The sequence below is a fragment of the Scyliorhinus torazame genome, chromosome 21 (assembly GCF_047496885.1).
Source record: "Scyliorhinus torazame isolate Kashiwa2021f chromosome 21, sScyTor2.1, whole genome shotgun sequence".
Classification (NCBI taxonomy): Eukaryota; Metazoa; Chordata; class Chondrichthyes; order Carcharhiniformes; family Scyliorhinidae; genus Scyliorhinus; species Scyliorhinus torazame.
Window position 1 is genome coordinate 1429312 of NC_092727.1, and position 21862 is coordinate 1451173.

At 58.6% G+C, this 21862-nt stretch overlaps 1 protein-coding gene across 2 annotated transcripts in view; it reads right to left on the minus strand.

Annotated features, from left to right (window-relative positions):
* The window catches only part of LOC140398089 (T-cell surface glycoprotein CD3 delta chain-like), a 313504-nt gene that overhangs the window by 266287 nt on the left and 25355 nt on the right, over positions 1-21862 (minus strand). The window contains exons 3-7 of one of the 2 annotated variants that reach the window (XM_072486315.1): positions 11761-11781; positions 11014-11196; positions 8953-9084; positions 5994-6046; positions 1-109 (exon numbers count right to left, since the gene is read on the minus strand). The exons of the other annotated variant lie outside the window; for it this stretch is intronic. Of the exons in view, the coding sequence (XP_072342416.1) occupies positions 50-109; positions 5994-6046; positions 8953-9084; positions 11014-11196; positions 11761-11781 (449 nt within the window). The 3' untranslated portion in view covers positions 1-49. The remainder of the gene's footprint in view (positions 110-5993; positions 6047-8952; positions 9085-11013; positions 11197-11760; positions 11782-21862) is intronic. 2 annotated transcript variants of the gene reach the window in all.

Sequence of the window (21862 nt, forward strand, 5' to 3'; positions counted from 1 at the left end):
TTGCTGGGGGGTTTCCTGGAGGTTCAGTTGGAGTTGGGTGTGGATGGATTTATTTCTTGCTCCGGAATTCCAGGCGGCTGTATTCCTGTTTTTCTGATTGTTTAATTCCCTGCAACACAAAGTAAAGCAGCTTCCAGATCCTGGGATGACAACCAATCAATTTGTGGGAATATCACAGAACCTTCCCTGTCTCAGTCTGTGCACCTGAACTCCCTTCGGATTCAGCACCGGGAAACTAATCCCCCCCCCCCACCTCCGACCCCCACCCACCCCACTCCCCACCTCCACCCCCACTCCACCCCCCCACATCCCCCCCCCCACCTCCCACCACCACCCCCACCCCACCTCCCAACCCCACCCCACCCCGCCCCCCCACCCCCACCACCACCCCCACCCCACCCCACACCCCCACCCCAGCCCCACCTCACTCCCCACCTCCCACCCCCACCCCACCACCCACCCCCACCCCATCCCACACAATCCCACCCCTTCCCCACCCCCACCCTCAACCCCCCCACCCCCCCACCGCCCTCACCCACCACCCCCACCCCACTCCCCACCCCACCCCACTCCCCACCTCCCACCCCCCACCCTCACCCCCAACCCACTCCCCACCTCCCACCCCCACCCAACTCCCCACCTCCCACCCCCACCACACTCCCCACCTCCCACCCCCCACCCCACTCCCCACCTCCCACCACCACCCCACCCCCACCCCCACCTCCCACCCCCACCACACTCCCCACCTCCCACCCCCAAGCCACTCCCCACCTCCCACCCCCATACCACCCCCACCCCCACCCCACTCCCCACGCCCCAAACCTGCCCCACCCCCACCCCCACCCCCCCACCCCCACCCCCATCCCACTCCCGACCTCCCACCTCCCACCTCCACCCCACTCCCCACCTCCCACCCCACCCCCTTCCCACTGCACCCCCACCCCCACCCCCACCCCACCTCCCATCCCCACCCCCACCCCACTCCCCACCTCCCATCCCCACCCCCACCCCCACCCCACCTCCCACCCCCACCCCCCATCCCACCCCCATCCCATCCCCTCCTCATCCCCACCCCCAAACCCCCCACCCCCCTCACCTCCCACCCCCACCCCACTCCCCACCTCCCACCCCCACCCCCATCCCACCCCCACCCCCACCCACACCCCCACCCCAACTCCCATCCCCACCCCCACCCCACACCCCACTCCCCACCCCCATCCCCACCCCACCTCCCACCCCCACCCCCACCCCAAACCCCACTCCCCATCCCCACCCCACCTCCCACCCCCACCCCCATCCCACCCCCATCCCATCCCCTCCCCAACCCCCAACCCCCCCCCACCCCCACACACCCCCGACCCCCCCACCCCCACCCCACTCCCCACCCTCACCCTCACCCCCACCCCACTCCCCACCTCCCACCCCCACCCCATCCCACCCCCAGCCCCACCCCACTCCCACCTCCCACCCCCACCACACCCCCACCTCCCACCCCACCCACTCCCCACCTCCCACCCACCACCCCACCCCACCACCACCCCACCCCCACCCCACCTCCCACCCCCCACCCCCACCCACCCCACCTCCCACCCACACCCCCATCCCACACAATCCCACCCCTTCCGCACCCCCACCCTCACCCTCAACCCCCCCACCCCCCCACCCCCCTCACCCACCACCCCCACCCCACTCCCCCACCACACCCCACTCCCCACCTCCCACCCCCACCCTCACCCCCACCCCACTCCCCACCTCCCACCCCCACCCCATCCCACCCCCACCCCCACCCCACTCCCCACCTCCCACCACCACCACACTCCCCACCTCCCACCCCCACCCCACTCCCCACCTCCCACCCCACCCCACCCCCACCCCCACCTCCCACCCCCACCACACTCCCCACCTCCCACCCCCACCCCACTCCCCACCTCCCACCCCCATACCACCCCCACCCCCACCCCACTCCCCACCTCCCAACCCTGCCCCACCCCACCCCCACCCCCCCACCCCACCCCATCCCACTCCCGACCTCCCACCTCCCACCCCCGCCCCCACCCTACTCCCCACCTCCCACCCCCTTCCCACTCCCACCCCCACCCCCACCCCCACCCCACCTCCCATCCCCACCCCCACCCCACTCCCACCTCCCATCCCAACCCCCACCCCCACCCCACCTCCCACCCCCATGCCCCATCCCACCCCCATCCCATCCCCTCCCACCCCCACCCCCAAACCCCCCACCCCCCCTCACCTCCCACCCCCACCCCCACCCCACTCCCCACCTCCCACCCCCACCCCCATCCCACCCCCACCCCCACCACACCCCCACCCCACCTCCCATCCCCACCCCCACCCCACACCCCACATCCCATCCCCACCCCCACCCCACCTCCCACCCCCACCCCATCCCACTCCCCACCTCCCACCCCCACCACACTCCCCACCTCCCACCCCCACCCCACTCCCCACCTCCCACCACCACCCCACCCCCACCCCCACCTTCCACCCCTACCCCCATCCCACACAATCCCACCCCTTCCCCACCCCCACCCTCAACCCCCCCTACCCCCCCACCCCCCTCACCCACCACCCCCACCCCACTCCCCCACCCCACCCCACTCCCCACCTCCCACCCCCACCACACTCCCCACCTCCCACCCCCACCCCCCACCTCCCATCCCCACCCCACCCCCACCCCCACCTCCCACCCCCACCACACTCCCCACCTCCCACCCCCACCCCACTCCCCACCTGCCACCCCCATACCACCCCCACCCCCACCCCACTCCCCACCTCCCAACCCTGCCCCACCCCCACCCGCATCCCACTCCCGACCTCCCACCTCCCACCCCCACCCCCCACCCCACCTCCCATCCCCACTCCCTTCCCACTCCCACCCCCACCCCCAGCCCCACCCCACCTCCCATCCCCACCCCCACCCCACTCCCCACCACCCATCCCCACCCCCACCCCACCTCCCAACCCCACCCCCATCCCACCCCCATCCCATCCCCTCCCCACCCCCACCCCCAAACCCCCACCCCCTCACCTCCCACCCCCACCCCCACCCCACCTCCCACGCCCACCCCCATCCCACACAATCCCACCCCTTCCCCACCCCCACCCTCAACCCCCCCCACCCCCCCACCCCCCTCACCCACCACCCCCACCCCACTCCCCCACCCCACCCCACTCCCCACCTCCCACCCCCACCCTCACCCCCACCCCACTCTCACCTCCCACCCCCACCCCACCCACCCCCAACCCCACCCCACTCCCCACCTCCCACCCCCACCACACTCCCCACCTCCCACCCCCACCCCCACTCCCCACCTCCCACCCCACCCCACCCCCACCCCCACCTCCCACCCCCACCACACTCCCCACCTCCCACCCCCACCCCACTCCCCACCTCCCACCCCCATACCACCCCCACCCCCACCCCATTCCCCACCTCCAATCCTGCCCCACCCCCACCCCCACCCCCCCACCCCCACCCCCATCCCACTCCCGACCTCCCACCTCCCACCGCCACCCCCCACCCTACTCCCCACCTCCCACCCCCACCCCCTTCCCACTCCCACCCCCACCCCACCTTCCATCCCCACCCCCACCCCACTCCCCACCTCCCATCCCAACCCCCACGCCCACCCCACCTCCCACCCCCACCCCCCATCCCACCCCCATCCCATCCCCTCCCCACCCCCACCCCCAAACCCCCCTCCCCCCTCACCTCCCATCCCCAGCCCCACCCCACACCCCACATCCCACCCCCACCCCCATCCCACTCCCAACCTCCCACCCCCACCACTCTCCCCACCTCCCACCCCCACCCCACTCCCCACATCCCACCACCACCCCACCCCCACCCCCACCTCCCACCCCCCACCCCCACCCCCACCCCACCTTCCACCCCCACCCCCATCCCACACAATCCCACCCCTTCCCCACCCCCACCCTCAACCACCCCCACCCCCCACCTCCCACCACCACCCCACCCCCACCCCCACCTCCCACCCCCCACGCCCAACCCCACCCCACCTTCCACCCCCACCCCCATCCCACACAATCCCACCCCTTCCCCACCCCCACCCTCAACCACCCCCACCCCCGCACCCCCCATCACCCACCACCCCCACCCCCACTCCCCCACCCCACCCCACACCCCACCTCCACCCCCACCCTCACCTCCACCCCACTCCCCACCTCCCACCCCCACCCCATCCCACCCCCACCCCCACCCCACTCCCCACCTCCCACCCCCACCACACTCCCACCTCCCACCCCACCCCACTCCCCACCTCCCACCCCCACCCCACTCCCCACCTCCCATCCCACTCCCACCCCACCCCCACCCCCACCTCCCAACCCCACCGCACTCCCCACCTCCCACCCCCACCTGCCACCCCCATACCACCCCCACCCCCACCCCACTCCCCACCTCCCAACCCTGCCCCACCCCCACCCCCATCCCACTCCCGACCTCCCACCTCCCACCCCCACCCCCACCCCACTCCCCACCTCCCACCCCCACCCCCTTCCCACTCCCACCCCCACCCCCACCCCACCTCCCATCCCCACCCCCACCCCACTCCCCACCTCCCATCCCCACCCCCACCCCCACCCCACCTCCCACCCCCACCCCCCATCCCACCCCCATCCCACCCCCCCCACCCCCACCCCCAAACCCCCCAACCCCCTCACCTCCCACCCCCACCCCCACCCCACTCCCCACCTCCCACCCCCACCCCCATCCCACCCCCACCCCCACCCACACACCCACCCCACCTCCCATCCCCACCCCCACCCCACACCCCACTCCCCACCCCCACCCCCACCCCACCTCCCACCCCCACCCCCATCCCACCCCCACCCACACTCCACTCCCCACCCCCACCCCACCTCCCACCCCCATCCCATCCCCTCCCCACCCCAACCCCCAACCCCCCCCACCCCCACCCCACTCCCCACCCCACTCCCTACCTCCCACCCCCACCCATCCCACCCCCATCCCCTACCCATACCCTACCCCACTCCCACCCCCCACCCCAACCCACTCCCCACTTCCCACCCCCCACCCTCAACCCACTCCCCACCTCCCACCCCCACCCCACCCCCACCCCACCCCACTCCCCCACCCCCACCCCAGCCCCTCCCCACCCCCACCCCACTCCCCCACCCCCATCCCACCACCTCCCCACCCCCACCCCACCCCACTCCCCACCCCCCACCACCACCCCCACCCCACCCCCTCCCCACCCCACCCCCCACCCCACCCCCACCCCACTCCCCACCTCCCACCCACAACCCACCCCAATCTCACCCCCACCCCACCCCCTCCCCACCCCCACCCCCACGTCCACCCCCACGCCACTCCCCACCTCTCACCCCCCCACCCCCACCCCACCCCCACCCCCACCCCACCCCCACCCCCCACCCCCACCCCACCACCACCCCCACCCCACCCCCACCCCCACCCCCACCCCCACCCCACCCCCACCTCCACCCCCACCCCACTACCCACCTCTCACCCCCCACCCCCACCCCACCCCCACCCCACTCCCCACCCCCCACCCCCACATCACCCCCACCCCCACACCCCCACCCCCGCCCCCACCCCACTCCCCACCTCCCTCCCCACCCCCATCCCACCCCCACCCCCCACCCCCAACCCCACCCCACCTCCCACCCCCACCTCCCATCACCACTCCCAACCCCCCCACCCCCACCCCCACCCCAACCCCCCCACCCCACCTCCCACCACCCCACCACCCCACCCCCACCCCCATCCCACCCTATCCCACCCCTTCCCCACCCCACCCCACCCCCCCTCAACCCCCACCCCACCCCCACCCCCCCCTCAACCCCCACCCCACCCCACTCCCCACCCCCACCCCACCCCACTCCCCCACCCCCACCCCACTCCCCACCTCCCCCACCCCACCCCCACCCCCCCCCACCCCACCCCCACTCACTCCAGACTTCTCACTTACTGTGTAGATGGGGCCAGAATCATCATTTGGAACCAGGGCCTGTCTGTCAGAAGCTGCAGAAACACAAACAACTTTCTCAAATCGGAGAGAAAACATTCTTCCATCAACTTTCACCATCTCATGATGTCCCCAAACCCCTCAGACAATCAATCACTTTTTCAAATGTAGCAAATGTGTCTTTGAGACCGAGAGAGACAGTTCCCGATCAATAAGGGGATCAGGGGTTATGGGGAGGAGGCAGGAGAATGGGGATGAGAAAAATATCAGCCATGGTTGAATGGCGGAGCAGACTCGATGGGCCGAGTGGCCTCATTCTGCTCCTACGTCTTATGGTCATATCTGCAGAATGCTGTGGAGGCCAAACGACTGAGTGTCTTTAAGCAATCGTTATCATGCGGCACTCCCTCAGTACTGACCCTCTGACAGTGCGGCACTCCCTCAGTACTGACCCTCTGACAGTGCACCACTCTCTCAGTACTGACCCTCTGACAGTGCAGCACTCTCTCAGTACTGACCCTCTGACAGTGCGGCACTCCCTCAGTACTGACCCTCTGACAATGCAGCACTCCCTCAGTACTGACACTGACAGTGCGGCACTCCCTCAGTACTGACCCTCTGACAGTGCGGCACTCCCTCGGTACTGACCCTCTGACAGTGCAGCACTCCCTCAGTACTGACCCTCTGACAGTGCGGCACTCCCTCAGCACTGACCCTCTGACAGTGCCGTACTCCCTCAGTACTGACCCTCTGACAGTGCAGCACTCCCTCAGTACTGACCCTCTGACAGTGCGGCACTCCCTCAGCACTGACCCTCTGACAGTGCCGTACTCCCTCAGTACTGACCCTCTGACAGTGCGGCACTCCCTCAGTACTGACCCTCTGACAGTGCCGTACTCCCTCAGTACTGACCCTCTGACAGTGCACCACTCTCTCAGTACTGACCCTCTGACAGTGCGGCACTCCCTCAGTACTGACCCTCTGACAGTGCACCACTCTCTCAGTACTGACCCTCTGACAGTGCCGCACTCCCTCAGCACTGACCCTCTGACAGTGCGGCACTCCCTCAGTACTGACCCTCTGACAGTGCCGTACTCCCTCAGTACTGACCCTCTGACAGTGCACCACTCTCTCAGTACTGACCCTCTGACAGTGCGGCACTCCCTCAGTACTGACCCTCTGACAGTGCGGCACTCCCTCAGTCCTGACCCTCTGACAGTGCAGCACTCCCTCAGCACTGACCCTCTGACAGTGCAGCACTCCCTCAGCACTGACCCTCTGACAGTGCAGCACTCCCTCAGCACTGACCCTCTGACAGTGCGGCACTCCCTCAGACCTGACCCTCTGACAGTGCAGCACTCCCTCAGCACTGACCCTCTGACAGTGCAGCACTCCCTCAGCACTGACCCTCTGACAGTGCAGCACTCCCTCAGTACTGACCCTCTGACAGTGCCGTACTCCCTCAGTACTGACCCTCTGACAGTGCAGCACTCCCTCAGTACTGACCCTCTGACAGTGCACCACTCTCTCAGTACTGACCCTCTGACAGTGCCGCACTCCCTCAGCACTGACCCTCTGACAGTGCGGCACTCCCTCAGTACTGACCCTCTGACAGTGCCGTACTCCCTCAGTACTGACCCTCTGACAGTGCACCACTCTCTCAGTACTGACCCTCTGACAGTGCAGCACTCCCTCAGCACTGACCCTCTGACAGTGCAGCACTCCCTCAGTACTGACCCTCTAACAGTGCAGCACTCCCTCAGTACTGACCCTCTGACAGTGCAGCACTCCCTCAGCACTGACCCGCTGACAGTGCAGCACTCCCTCAGTACTGACCCTCTGACAGTGCGGCACTCCCTCAGCACTGACCCGCTGACAGTGCAGCACTCCCTCAGTACTGACCCTCTGACAGTGCGACACTCCCTCAGTACTGCCCCTCTGACAGTGCAGCACTCCCTCAGTACTGACCCTCCTGACAGTGCGGCACTCCCTCAGCACTGACCCGCTGACAGTGCAGCACTCCCTCAGTACTGACCCTCTGACAGTGCGACACTCCCTCAGCACTGACCCTCTGACAGTGCAGCACTCCCTCAGTACTGACCCTCTGACAGTGCGGCACTCCCTCAGTACTGACCCTCTGACAGTGCAGCACTCCCTCAGTACTGACCCTCTGACAGTGCGGCACTCCCTCAGTACTGCCCCTCTGACAGTGCAGCACTCCCTCAGTACTGCCCCTCTGACAGTGCGGCACTCCCTCAGTACTGCCCCTCTGACAGTGCAGCACTCCCTCAGTACTGCCCCTCTGACAGTGCGGCACTCCCTCAGTACTGACCCTCTGACAGTGCGGCACTCCCTCAGTACTGCCCCTCTGACAGTGCAGCACTCCCTCAGTACTGCCCCTCTGACAGTGCGGCACTCCCTCAATACTGCCCCTCTGACAGTGCAGCACTCCCTCAGTACTGCCCCTCTGACAGTGCGGCACTCCCTCAGTACTGACCCTCTGACAGTGCGGCACTCCCTCAGTACTGCCCCTCTGACAGTGCAACACTCCCTCACTGCAGTGGTCTTTGAGGTGGGACCTGCAGCTGAGAGGTTGCTCTGGTGGTGAGGGTCTGCATGGAGAGTGACATCTCGCTCCTCTGGATAAAGCTCCAAACAGGGAACGTTTTGTTGTCATTGAGCATTTTGCCCCCTCGCTCTCGCGCCGCCCCACCAGCCCTCCACTCCTTCCAGGGGAAGCTCTCTGCGGCTGGGGTGGGACCCTGTGTGAGAGCCCCGGTTGGTGGAGGAGTTTCCCCTCCTGCCCATGGGGCTGGTGGTCCAGGGAGGGTGGGAGCTCCCGTGATGAAGCCCCACCCCCAGGCTGACAGTGTCGAGGATCCTGCCTGTTCCTGGGAAGATCGTGCAAATGGACTGAGGAATCCAAACTGGGGTTTATCGAGTGTTAACAGAGCTCTTGTACCTCGATGAATCTTCAGTTTGGTGGGCGAGGAAATACTGTAAACGGCAACAGCGATGAGAATGATGGCAATCAGATCACCAATTACAACCCCCACAATCGACCCAATGTCAAAGTCCACGCAATTCAGGCAACCTGTGAGCAGAGACAGAAATATGGAAACCAGGTCACAGCACAGAGCAGAGAGCGGATCAGAAACCGAACCTCAGCTCAGTCCGAACAAAACTACACCACCATATCTCCAATCCTCAGAATCGGAGAGCCCGCCTTCGCAACCTGGCCCCGAGGTGTGGTGATCACCACCGGTCAGCTCCCCCCCCCCCCCACCACGCCCGGGGTGTGGTAGTCACCACCGGTCAGCTCCCCCCCCACCCACCACGCCCGGGGTGTGGTGATCACCACCGGTCAGCTCCCCCCCCCCCCCCCCCCCCACCACGCCCGGGGTGTGGAGATCACCACCGGCCAGCTCCCCCCCCACCCACCACGCCCGGGTGTGGTAATCACCACCAGTCAGCTCCTCCCCCCCTCACCCACCACGCGGGGTGTGGTAATCACGACCGGTCAGCTTTCTCTCTCTCTCCCTGCCCCCCCAACCACCCCCACCCAGAGAGGAAAGCAGCCTGTGGTCATCTGGGACTATGACATCTTTATTTTAACTAGAGTGGAGATGGAGGCCATTTGGCCCTTTGGGTCTGCAACGACCCTCTGAAAGAGCACCTTCCCTGTCCTATCCCCCTAGCCCTGCGCATTCACCATGGCCAATCCACCTAACCTGCACATCTTCGGAATGTGGGTGGAAACCGGAGTACCCGGAGGAAACCCACGCACACACGGGGAGAACGTGCAAACTCCGCACAGACAGTGACCCAGCGGGGAATCGAACCTGGGACCCTGGCGCTGTGAAGCAACTGTGCTAACCACTGTGCTACCGTGCCGTGTAGAATCGACAGACTTTTCTCTTTCTATTTCTTCCCTCCTCTCCTGAAGGTGCTGACTCTCACTGAGGTACAGACCCCACCCCCCCACCCCTCTCCTGAAGGTGCTGACTCTCATCGGGGCACAGACCCCCTCCTCTCCTGAAGGTGCTGACTCTCACTGTGGTACAGGGTCTCCCTCCTCTCCTGAAGGTGCTGACTCTCACTGGGGTACAGACCCCCTCCTCTCCTGAAGGTGCTGACTCTCACTGGGGTACAGGGTCCCCTCCTCTCCTGAAGGTGCTGACTCTCACTGGGGTACAGGGTCCCCCTCCTCTCCTGAAGGTGCTGACTCTCACTGGGGTACAGGGTCTCCCTCCTCTCCTGAAGGTGCTGACTCTCACTGGGATACAGGGTCCTCCACTCCTTAAGGTGCTGACTCTCACTGGGGTACAGACCCCCTCCTCTCCTGAAGGTGCTGACTCTCACTGGGGCACTGGCCCCCTCCTCTCCTGAAGGTGCTGACTCTCACTGAGGTACAGACCCCCTCCTCTCCTGAAGGTGCTGACTCTCACTGAGGTACAGGGTCCCCCTCCTCTCCTGAAGGTGCTGACTCTCACTGGGGTACAGGATCCCCCTCCTCTCCTGAAGGTGCTGACTCTCACTGGGGTACAGGGTCCCCCTCCTCTCCTGAAGGTGCTGACTCTCACTGGGGTACAGGGTCCCTCTCCTGAAGGTGCTGACTCTCACTGGGGTACAGACCCCCTCCTCTCCTGAAGGTGCTGACTCTCACTGGGGTACAGGGTCCCCTCCTCTCCTGAAGGTGCTGACTCTCACTGGGGTACAGACCCCCTCCTCTCCTGAAGGTGCTGACTCTCACTGGGGTACAGACCCCCCTCCTCTCCTGAAGGTGCTGACTCTCACTGGGTTTCCTCCTCTCCTGATAGAGGAGGCTTAAGGGTCACGAGGTCCATGAACCACTGCTGTTGGGTAGTGATGGTGATGGGGAAGCTGAGCATCTGCTTTACAAGTGAGCAGGTTATTAGAATCTGAAGAATAATCGTTCTTCCAATTATGATGTGGCTTTTCCTGAACTGAATGGGTCAGTAAATGTTTGTTGTACAAAGCATGAGAAGATTTGATGACATACGTTTAATGAAGATGTAAGCAGTTGTCTGATGTGAGCCTTGGCAGCTGTACTGAGCCGAATCTGTATCGCTGCGTTTGGATATTCTCTGCGGGGATAAGACTGTTTGTTTTTCATTGTTCTGTGTGATGGTTATGTTGCCACTGTCACACTGAAGTTCAATATATGTCCCGATGGATTTTAACTCTGTGAAGGACAGACTTGCATTTATATAGCACCTTTAACATCCTCACAGTGCCCCAAACACATCACAAATGCTAATTTACATGTTTGTGACTTGGAGCCCCCTATCAAAATAACTGTAACCCCCCCTCCCCCCCCCATGCCAATACCCTCCTACCCTGCCCCAAACCCTCCCCAAACCTTCCATCAACCCCACATCTCCCCCACCCTCTGATACACTCCCCTACCCCACAAACCTGTTGCCATATACCCTCCACCACACCCTCCTCACCCTCTTCCACCGCACCCCCCCCCCACCCTGTTCCAGCCCCTGCACCAGCTTACCCCACCCTCCCATCTCCCCTGTCCACTGGGGAAATATCTCTTCACACTCATCCCTAATCCCAGCACCAAGTGACTCTGTGCCTCCCACCCACAGATCTGCTGCTATTGACAGACACAGGGAGCACCCCCCACCCCCCCATCCGTGTGTAAACGGTTTCTTTACCCTCATTCTCACAGAATCTTAAACCTGTGGAATATTCTCTCCTCCAAGGGTTTAACATAATTCACTGATTCAGAACTTACTGATTTCTGCCCTCGAGGCTCCTGTAGACAAAAAAGGAAAAATAAGTCGCAGGGCGAGAGTGGCAGAGTCAGTGATTTGTCAATTCAGTGTTAGTAATCCTGAATAAATCATTTGTACATCACACAATCTGATCCCAGGCTCCAGTTACAGGATGAATTTGAGTAAAGTGTGAAGGATAAAACCCCAAAAAATTGACTGACAGTTGGAGGTGGTGATGTGGGTCAGTAACTGCAGAGATGGCAGCGATGATGGGCTGGATCTCTGTGTTGGGCAGATAACAGTGAAGTGAGATTCAGATCAGAGGTTATTGTATCATGAAGGAGATGGAGGGAGTGAGTGACGGTGATCACAGAAAGGGATTCTTCCTCCTAATCGGGCTGTGAGGATTATGTCTAAAACTGTCCAGAGGCTAATTCTTATTGGCCAGGCCCAAAGCAAACTGCTTAAATCACAAATCCCACTGAGGGAGGACCCAGGCTGACTGGGGTAGAGAGTGGCTAATGTTCGGAGTGGACTAGCAGTAAGGGAGCGTCTGATCAGAGTTTATGGATTATTTTAGGGGGGGGGATTAAAATCAAACAATCATAGAATGGACAGGAAGAGGCCATGTGGCCTGTCTGGTCCATGCTAGCTCATGTCCATGCAAGGGCAACTGAGTTAATCTAGTTTTCCGCTTTTGCCTCCAAATTCCTTCTTTTGATTGACTGATTGATATTGATTGTCACATGTGCCGAAGTACAGTGAAAAGTATTTTTCTGCGGCCGAGGGAACGTACACAGTGCGTACATATTAGATAAAAAGAATAATCAACAGAGAACATTGACAAATGGCACATCGACAAACAGTCATTGGTTACAGTGCGGAACAAGGGGCCAAACAAAGCAAATACATGAGCAAGAGCAGCATAGGGCGTCGTGAATAGTGTTCTTACAGGGAACAGATCAGTCCGAGGGGGAGTCATTGAAGAGTCTAGTAGCTATGGGGAAGAAACTGTTCCTATGTTTGGATGTGTGGGTCTTCAGACTTCTGTACCTTCTGCCTGACGGAAGGGTCTGGGAGAGGGCTAAGCCTGGATAGGAGGGGTCTCTTCAAATACTTACCAAATTCTCTTTTGAAAGTCACAGCTGAACCTGAGTCCAGCACAGTCTCAGGCAGTGCTTTCCTGATCTGCAGAACCATAGAATCCCTACAGTTCAGGAGGAGGCCATTCAGCATATTGGGTCTACACCGACCCTCTGAAAGACCACTCCTCTGCCTAATGTCCGCAACCCCGTAACCCCACCTAACCGGCACATCTGTGGGAGGAAACCAGAGCAACCCACTTGCTGCGTAAAAACATTTTTGTTTGTGTCGCCATTGCTTCTTCTGCTAATAACATTAAATCTCTGCCCTCTGCTTCTTTCCGTCTGAATAGCAACAATTTCTCTCTATCTCATGACTTTAAATATCTCCATCACTTCTCCTCTCAAAGTTCTCTTCTCTAAGGAGGACAGTCCCAGCATTGACAATCTATTCATCTCCCCAAAGTCCCTCAAACCTACACTCTCTACTACCCTTTATAAATGTGGGGCGTAAAATTGAACACAGTACTCCAATTGAGTTTGAATCAGTGTTTTAGAAATGTTTATCATAATCATCTTACCCTCTGCTTCTAAAGCCCAGGACCTTTTAAGCATTGTGTGAAAAGTAAAAATATTTAATCCCAGCAGACACCCTGCAAACTCAGTGGTTGCATTCTGTCCTGTTTTGATGAATCAACAGTTTATCTTATTTTTTAAATTTATTTTTTCCAATTAAGGGGCAATTTAGCGTGGCCAATTCACCTACCCTGCACCTCTTTGGGTTGTGGGGGCGAAACCCACGCAGACACGGAGAGAATGTGCAAACTCCACACGGACAGTGACCCAGAGCCGGGATCAAACCTGGGACCTCGGCGCCGTGAGGCAGCAGTGCTAACCCACTGCGTCACCGTGCTGCCCCGAGTCAACAGTTTATTATTTTGATTACTGTGTGGGGACTGAAAGGCCAAACTGTGTAAAAACAGAAAGGATTGGATGTGCTATTTGTATGTTTGTTCAACATCTAACACCTCATTTTCAGGACCATCTTGGACTGAATATTTAAAATAAAACATTGGAGTCAGAAACAGGTGCAGATTGGGGAACGATGACAGAGGGTTTTTACAACAATATAGCAATTCTCAAACAGCAGAGTTTGAGTTTTTATCGTGTGTAATCACAATTCTGCTCACTTCACTGAACCATCATTCTAAGCTGTTTTATCTTTGTTCTGTGTCATAGTGACTGTCACACAGGCTGAAAAATAAATTCGCTGATATACACCAACCCCACTTTATCTTCCCGCATTTTAAAAGGTGCTGCGCTGCCAGTATTGTTTGATGAAAATAACGATAATTAAAATGAATTAGAGAAAAAAGAAACAAAATTTGCCGATGAGGTTACTATACAACCAGTTAGACATTTATTTGTGAATTTTACATCCTGATCTGAGATATTCGAGAACAAGAGCCCAACAATCAGCAGGAGGCAGAGAATGAGGTAAATCAACAAGTGAGAAAGATTTTAAGGAAATACCTTTCACAATCTCCAGATGTCCCTTTGCATTTTATAGTTAATTAAGATTTTTTCCTGATGTTGTCGTTGGAACGTAGAAAGTTTCAGTTCAACAAAATCATCAAAGAATATTTAAATAATCGCTTTTCGGTGCAAATGTGAGCGTTAGCAACAGGATTAACCCTTTCCGTCCTGGATTTCCTGTCGATAATAAGCCTAATTAATCTGAAGGCGAGTCAAATAAACTCGCTCGCTGACTACGTCTCAAGGTGAGGGTAGAATATAGAAGCGGATGTTTGACGACCTTATCACAATCACTGACAAACTTCTTATCAGCAGCTCAACTGACAGAATCATTAAGCAGCAGTGACATTTACTGTCTCTTTCCCAGCAGAGCGACTTATTGGAATTTATTCCATACAAGTAAATTGTCAGTTATGTGGAAAAGTTATATGCTAATCCTGCAAACGCCTTTCATAAAGACAGGACATCCTCAAGTGCTCTCCAGCCAATGATGCAAAATGAAATCTAATCATTGTTGGAATCTCAGAATCACAGCAGTCAATTTGTACACAGCAAGGGCCCAATCTTCATAGATTCATCGAATTTACAGTCCAGAAGAAGGCCATTCAGCCCATCGAGTCTGCACCGGCCCTTGGAAAGAGCACCCTACCCAAGCCCACACCTCCACCCTATCCCCGTAACCCAGTAACCCCACCTAACCTTTTTGGACATTAAGGGCAATTTATCATGGCCAATCCGCCTAATCTGCTCATCTTTGGACTGTGGGAGGAAACCGGAGCACCCGGAGGAAACCCACGCACACACGGGGAGAACGTGCAGACTCCACACAGACAAATTCAGTATTGAAGACGGCATTCTGCTGTGGGGAACGTCGCACATGCCGTACACCTGCCCACTCACTCAGCCTATCCAAATCCCGCTGAAGCATCTCTGCATCCTCCTCACAGCTCACCCTCCCACCCAATTTTGTATCATCTGCAAATTTGGAAATAATACATTTAGTTCCCTCATCCAAATCATTAATATATAATGTGAACAGTTGGGGTCCTAGCACAGATCCCTGCGGTCCCCCACTAGTCACTGCCTGCCAATCAGAAAAAGAACTCTTTGCTTCCTGGCTGCTAACCAGCTTTCTAGCCATCTCAAGACACTACCCGTAATCCCATGCCCTTCAACTTTATACAGTAATCTGCTATGTGAGGCCTTGTCAGAAGCCTAAATATACCACGTCCACGGGTTCTCCCTGGTCAACTCTACTAGTTACATCTTCAAAGAATTCTAGTAGATTTGTCAAGCGGGATTTTCCGTTTGTAAATCCATGCTGACTTTGTCTGATTACACCACTGCTTTCCAAATGCTGGGCTATGAAATCCTTGATAATGGACTCTAGCAACTTCCCCACTACTGATGTTAGGCTCACTGGTCTATAGTTCCCTGTTTTCTCTCTACCTCCCTTTTTGAATAGTGGGGTTACACTCGCTACCCTCCAATCTGTAGGAACCATTCCAGAGTCATTTGGAAAATGACCTCCAATGGATCTACTATTTCTGGGACCACTTCCTTAAGTACGCTGGGATGAAGATTATCCGGCCCTGGGGATGTATCCACCTTCAATCCTGTTAATTTTTCCAAAACCATTTCCTTTTTCTTTAACAAACATTTTATTAAAGCATTTATGGTTTCATAACAACAAAAGATACAAATACAAATGTAAACATAGTTCAGTGTGTAACCCCCCCCCCCCCCCCCGCCCCTCCAACTCCCACTGTTCCCGCCTAAGCTGGACAAAAAATAATAACCTAACTCCCCGTATCCCCCTCATTCCCTAACCCCCCCCCCTCCTATTGAATCTGCTGACAGTTTTGTTTTCTCTGAAGAAACAATAAACGGCTGCCACCTCCGGCTGAATCCTAATGTTGATCCTCTCAGGGCGAACTGAATTTTCTCAAGCCTGAGAAACCGAGCCATGTCGTTAACCCATACCCCCGATTTCGGGGGCTTCGAGTCCCTCTACTCTAATAAGATCCGTCTCCGGGCTACCAGGGAGGCAAAGTCCAAAACATCAGCCTCTCTCGCCCCCTGGACTCCCGGAACTTCCGACGCTCCGAAAATCGCCACCTCTGGACTCGGCGCCACCCTTGTTTTTAACACCATGGACCTGACATCTGCAAACCCCTGTCAGAATCCCCTAAACTCCAGACATGCCCAAAACATATGGACATGGTTTGCTGGCCCTCCCACACACCTGTCCTCTATCCCCCAAAACTTGCTCATGTGAGCCCAGTGAACCACCTTGAATTGTATCAGACTGAACCTGGAACATGATGAGGACAAGTTGACGCTGCTCAGAGCATCTTCCCACAGACCCGCCCCTACCTCCCCTCCCAGCTCATCTTCCCATTTACGCTTCAGCTCACCTATCTGAGTTTCCTCCCACTCCACAAGTTCTTTATAGATTTCAGAAACCTTCCCCTCCCCCACCCCCATTTTAGAAACTACCTTGTCCTGTACCCCCTGTGGCGGTAGAAGCGGAAAGGTCGCAACCTGCCTTCGCACAAAATCCCCCACCTGCAGATAGCGAAACCCATTCCCTCCCGGCAATTCAAATTCCTCTTCCAGATCCTCCAAACAGGAAAAGCTCCCATCAATAATTAGATCCCTCGGCCTCTCAATCCCTGCTCTCTGCCACTTCCAAAACCTCCCATCCATCCTCCTCGGGACAAACCGGTGATTACCACAAATTGGAGCTCACACCGACGCTCCCTCCACTCCCATATGCTTCCGCCACTGTCCCCAACCTCTCAGAGCCGCCACCACCATCGGGCTTATGGAGTACCGGGCCGGCGAGAACGGCAGAGGAGCTGTTACCAATGCCCCCAAACTTGTGCTCTTACATGAGGCCGCCTCTACCCCCCCTCCCACACCGACCCCTCCCCCACTACCCACTTCCTAGTCATGGCTATATTTGCTGCCCAGTCGTAGTTCCTAAAGTTTGGCAGTGCCAACAGCCCCCCCCCCCCTCCCCAAGACCCCCCTCGGCTTCGCTCCAGCAGTACCTTTCCTTACTCGTCGAGTTTTATCCGCCCACACAAACCCAGCCATCACCGTATTCACCTTATTCAGGCTTAAAAAGGCCTTTGGTGTAAAAATAGGGAGGCGCTGGAAAACTCGGGAGAACCGTCATCTTCACGGCCTGTGCCCTCCCCGCCAGCCCTCCTTCATTTGTTCAACTAATCGGACCAGATTTAATTTGTGTAGCAGCTTCCAACCCCGTGCCACCTGAATACCCAAGTACCGAAAACTCCCTCCCACCACTCCCCCAGTCTCCTGCCCCCTCGCCTGAATCACAAAATCCTTGCTCTTACCCATGTTCAATTTGTACCCCGAGAACCCGCCAAATTCCCCTAAGATCCGCATAATCTCCCCCATCCCCCCAACGGGTCAGAAATGTACAGGAGTAGGTCGTCTGCATATAACGAGACCCTATGTTCCATCCCCCCCCCCCACCCCCCCCACCCCCCCCCCACCACCCCCCACCTCCCCCCCACCCCCCACCCCCACCCCCCACCACCCCCCCTCCCCCCACCCCCGCCGGATTAACCCCTTCCATTCCCTTGACGCTCTCAGCACCATCGGCAATGGCTCTATAGCCAAGGCAAACAACAGTGGGGAGAGGGGACTTCCCTGCCTTGTCCCCCGGTGCAGTCTCCCCCGGTTCGTCCGCACACTCGCTACCGGTGCCTGGTTCAGCAACCGAACCCTGTCAATAAAGCCCTTCCCAAACCCAAACCGACCCAGGACCTCCCACAAATAATTCCATTCCACCCGGTCAAAGGCCTTCTCCGCACACGGGCAGCACGGCAGCACAGTGGATAGCACTGTGGCTTCAGAGCGCCAGAGTCCCAGGTTCGATTCCCCGCTGGGTCACTGTCTGTGCGGAGTCTGCACGTTCTCCCCGTGTGTGCGTGGGTTTCCTCCGGGTGCTCCGGTTTCCTCCCACAGTCCAAAGACGTGCAGGTTAGGTGGATTGGCCGTGGTAAGTTGCCCTCAGTGTCCAAAAAAAAGGTTAGGAGGGATTATTGGGTTGTGGGGACAGGGTGGAAGTGAGCCTTAAGTGGGTCGGTGCAGACTCGATGGGCCAATTGGCCTCCTTCTGCACTGTATGTTCTATTCTATTCTATTCCGCGTCCATAGCGACCACTACCTCCACCTCCCTCCTCTCGGAGGGCATCATGATTACATTCAAGAGCCTCTAACGTTGGCCGTTAGCTGCCTGCCTTTGACAAACCCCGTCTGGTCTTCCTCCATCACCCCCGGAACACAATCCTCTATCCTCGAGGCCAGAATTTTCAAAACCATTTCTTTACTAATACTAATTTCCTTCAGCTCCTCCCTAAAACTTGTGTTTCTCAGAGTGTCCGGGACATTACTCATGTCTTCCTTTGTGGCAGGCAGACTCGGTAAAGACAACAGATTTGCGTTCCCACGGCAGGACGCTGTCTTCAATACTGAATTTGGATATCTTGGTGGAAAATGGACTGAACTCCTCAGATAACGTTTGATGGTGACCCTGTACAGATACTATGAGGTGGACTTTGAACAGTCTGGGATCCGTCTGCATCAATTCCTGCAACTGGGAGGCCAAAACCGGCAGCGTGTCAAGAAAGATTAATGTGGCCACCACTCCATCAGACCGAGGAGAAGACGGAGGGCGCGTGGTAAAGGCAGTCTACTTAACGCATCCGCATTTGTGATTTGGGTACCTGGTTGACACTCATATGCTGCCGTTAAAAGGGCCTTTCTCTGTATCCTCACGGAGACGATGCGGGGATTGCTTTGACTTCTTTAAAAGTCCCAGTAGCGGCTTATGGTCTGTAAGGATTGTGAATTAACGGCCATACAAGTACTGGTGAGATTTTTTTCACGGAAAATATACCGGTGACGGCCAACTGCTCTTTCTTGTCCTGGGCATAGTTGCGCTCTGCCACAGCCAATGCCCTGGAAGCAAACGTGACCGTCGCTTTCCACTATCGTTCATGCGATGGGACAAAACGGTTCCAATGCTGTTCGGCGAGACGTCATGTGTGACTATGAGCAGTTTGGCGGGGTCGCAATGCGTGAACAAACCCGTTGAGGTCAACTGCTTCTTGACTTTCACAAACGCCTCTTCCTGTTGTGCTCTCCATGCCAGGGAGCCAACATATTCACGGGACCGAGGATGAACTTTCCAGAGTGCTTACTAACTCTGGAAGGAACTCAGTTCAGTTGTGTTCTTAGGTGTAGGGGCTTGCTGGATCGCTCTCACCTTTTCTGTGACAGAGTGCAGCCCATCCTGGTCCACATGGAAGCCCAGATAAATTACCTCCGTCATGTGGTACACACATTTTTCCCTTCGTAGGCAAAGTCCGTCTCTGAGAAGCGGCGGAGAACCTCATCCAAATTGCTCCAGGTGTTCCTGTTCTGACGTCCCCGTGACCAAGACGCCATTGAGATAAACCGCCACACGCGGCAATCCTCACAGTGCGGGGCCTCTCCATGGCCCTCTGGAGAATTTCACAAGCCGGCAACACGCCAAAGGGCCCCTGGTATATTCATAACGGCCCCGATGGTATTGACAGGGCCCGAGTCCAGAGGTAGCAATATTCAGAGTGCCCGAAGACCCGGGAGTCCAGGGGGTGAGAGAGGCTGAAGCTCTGGCCTTTGTCTCCCTAATAGCCCGGAGACGGATCTGAAACCCTCCCTCCTGCACCATCCCTGTAGCCACGTGTTCAACTCCTCACTCTCCCAATTCCCCGTCTCGCTATCACGTGGCACGGGTAACAACCCAGAGATAATAACTCTGTTTGTCCTAGATCTAAGTTTCCACCCTAGCTCCCTGAATTCCTGCCTTACATCCCTATCCCTTTTTCTACCTATGTCGTTGGTACCTATGTGGACCACGACTTGGGGCTGCTCCCCCTCCCCCTTAAGGATCCCGAAAACACGATCCGAGACATCACGCACCCTGGCACCTGGGAGGCAACACGCCAACCGCATGTGTGCATGAATGACCGCCAGCCAGCGGGGCATCTGGGGTGAGATTCTCCGACCCCCCGCCGGGTCGGAGAATCGCCGGGGGTTGGCGTGAATCCCGCCCCCACCGATTGCCGAATTCTCCACCACCGGATATTCGGCGGGGGCGGGAATCGCGCCGCGCCGGTTGGCGTCCCCCCCCCCTCCCGCGATTCTCCGGCCCGGATGGGCCGAAGTCCCGCCTGTCCCGCCAGCGTAGATTAAACCACCTACCTTACCGGCGGGACAAGGCGGCGCGGGCGGGCTCCGGGGTCCTGGTGGGGGGGCGCGGGGCGATCTGGCCCCGGGGGGGTGCCCCCACGGTGGCCTGGCCCGCGATCGGGGCCCACCGATCCGCGGGCGGGCCTGTGCCGTGGGGGCACTCTTTCCCTTGCGCCTTCGCCACGGTCTCCACCATGGCGGAGGCGGAAGAGGCTCCCTCCACTGCGCATGCACGGGAATGCTGTCAGCGGCCGCTGACGCTCCCGCGCATGCGCCGCCCGGAGATGTCATTTCCGCGCCAGCTGGCGGGGCACCAAAGGCCTTTTCCGCCAGCTGGCGGGGCGGAAATTCGTCCGGCACCGGCCTAGCCCCTCAAGGTTGGGGCTCGGCCCCCAAAGATGCGGAGCATTCCGCACCTTTGGGGCAGCGCGATGCCCGACTGATTTGCCCCATTTTGGGCGCCAGTCGGCGGACATCGCGCTGTTTCCGGAGAATTTCGCCCCTGGTATCTGTCCAACCAGGAAGCCCTATTTACCATCAGCTTGTAGTTGCCGCAATACCTCACTGTCTTGCCCACTTTATACATGTGAATCACTGGCGCCACCCAATCGGCGAATTACCGGCCGAATAACATCGAGGCTTCTAACTGGCTTAATGCAGCTTTGCCTTTTGCCAATTGCGCATAAGGAACCAGGTGGGCCCAAAAATATTTGGGCTGTGCGTCCTGATCCACCTCAATCTTCACCATGGCCCCTGAACTTTCCCTAACCCTCACAGGAAAACCTTGGGCTACTTGCCTAGCCCCTCGTAGGGGGCTCCAGTCTGCACCTGAAAAGCTTTTTGCCAGTTCAGGTGGAGGCTCTGCACCCAGTCACGGCCTAACAGGCTGGGCCCTGTCCCTTCACCGCGAGCAGTGGGAACCTTACCAAGAGCTGCCCATAAATTACTGGGGTTATCATGGTCCCTGCAATGGCGAGTGGTTTATCTGAGGAAGGATGTTCTTGCTATGGAGGGAGAGCAGCAAAGGTTTACCCGGCTGATTCCTGGGGTGGCGGGACTGTCATAGGAGGAGAGACTAAGTCGGTTCGGATTATATTCATTGGGGTTCAGAAGAGTGAGAGGGGATCTCATAGAAACTTACAAAATTCTAACAGGATTAGACGGTAGATTCAGAAAGAATGTTCTGGATGGTGGTGAGACCAGAACTCGGGGTCAGGGTTTGAGGATAAGG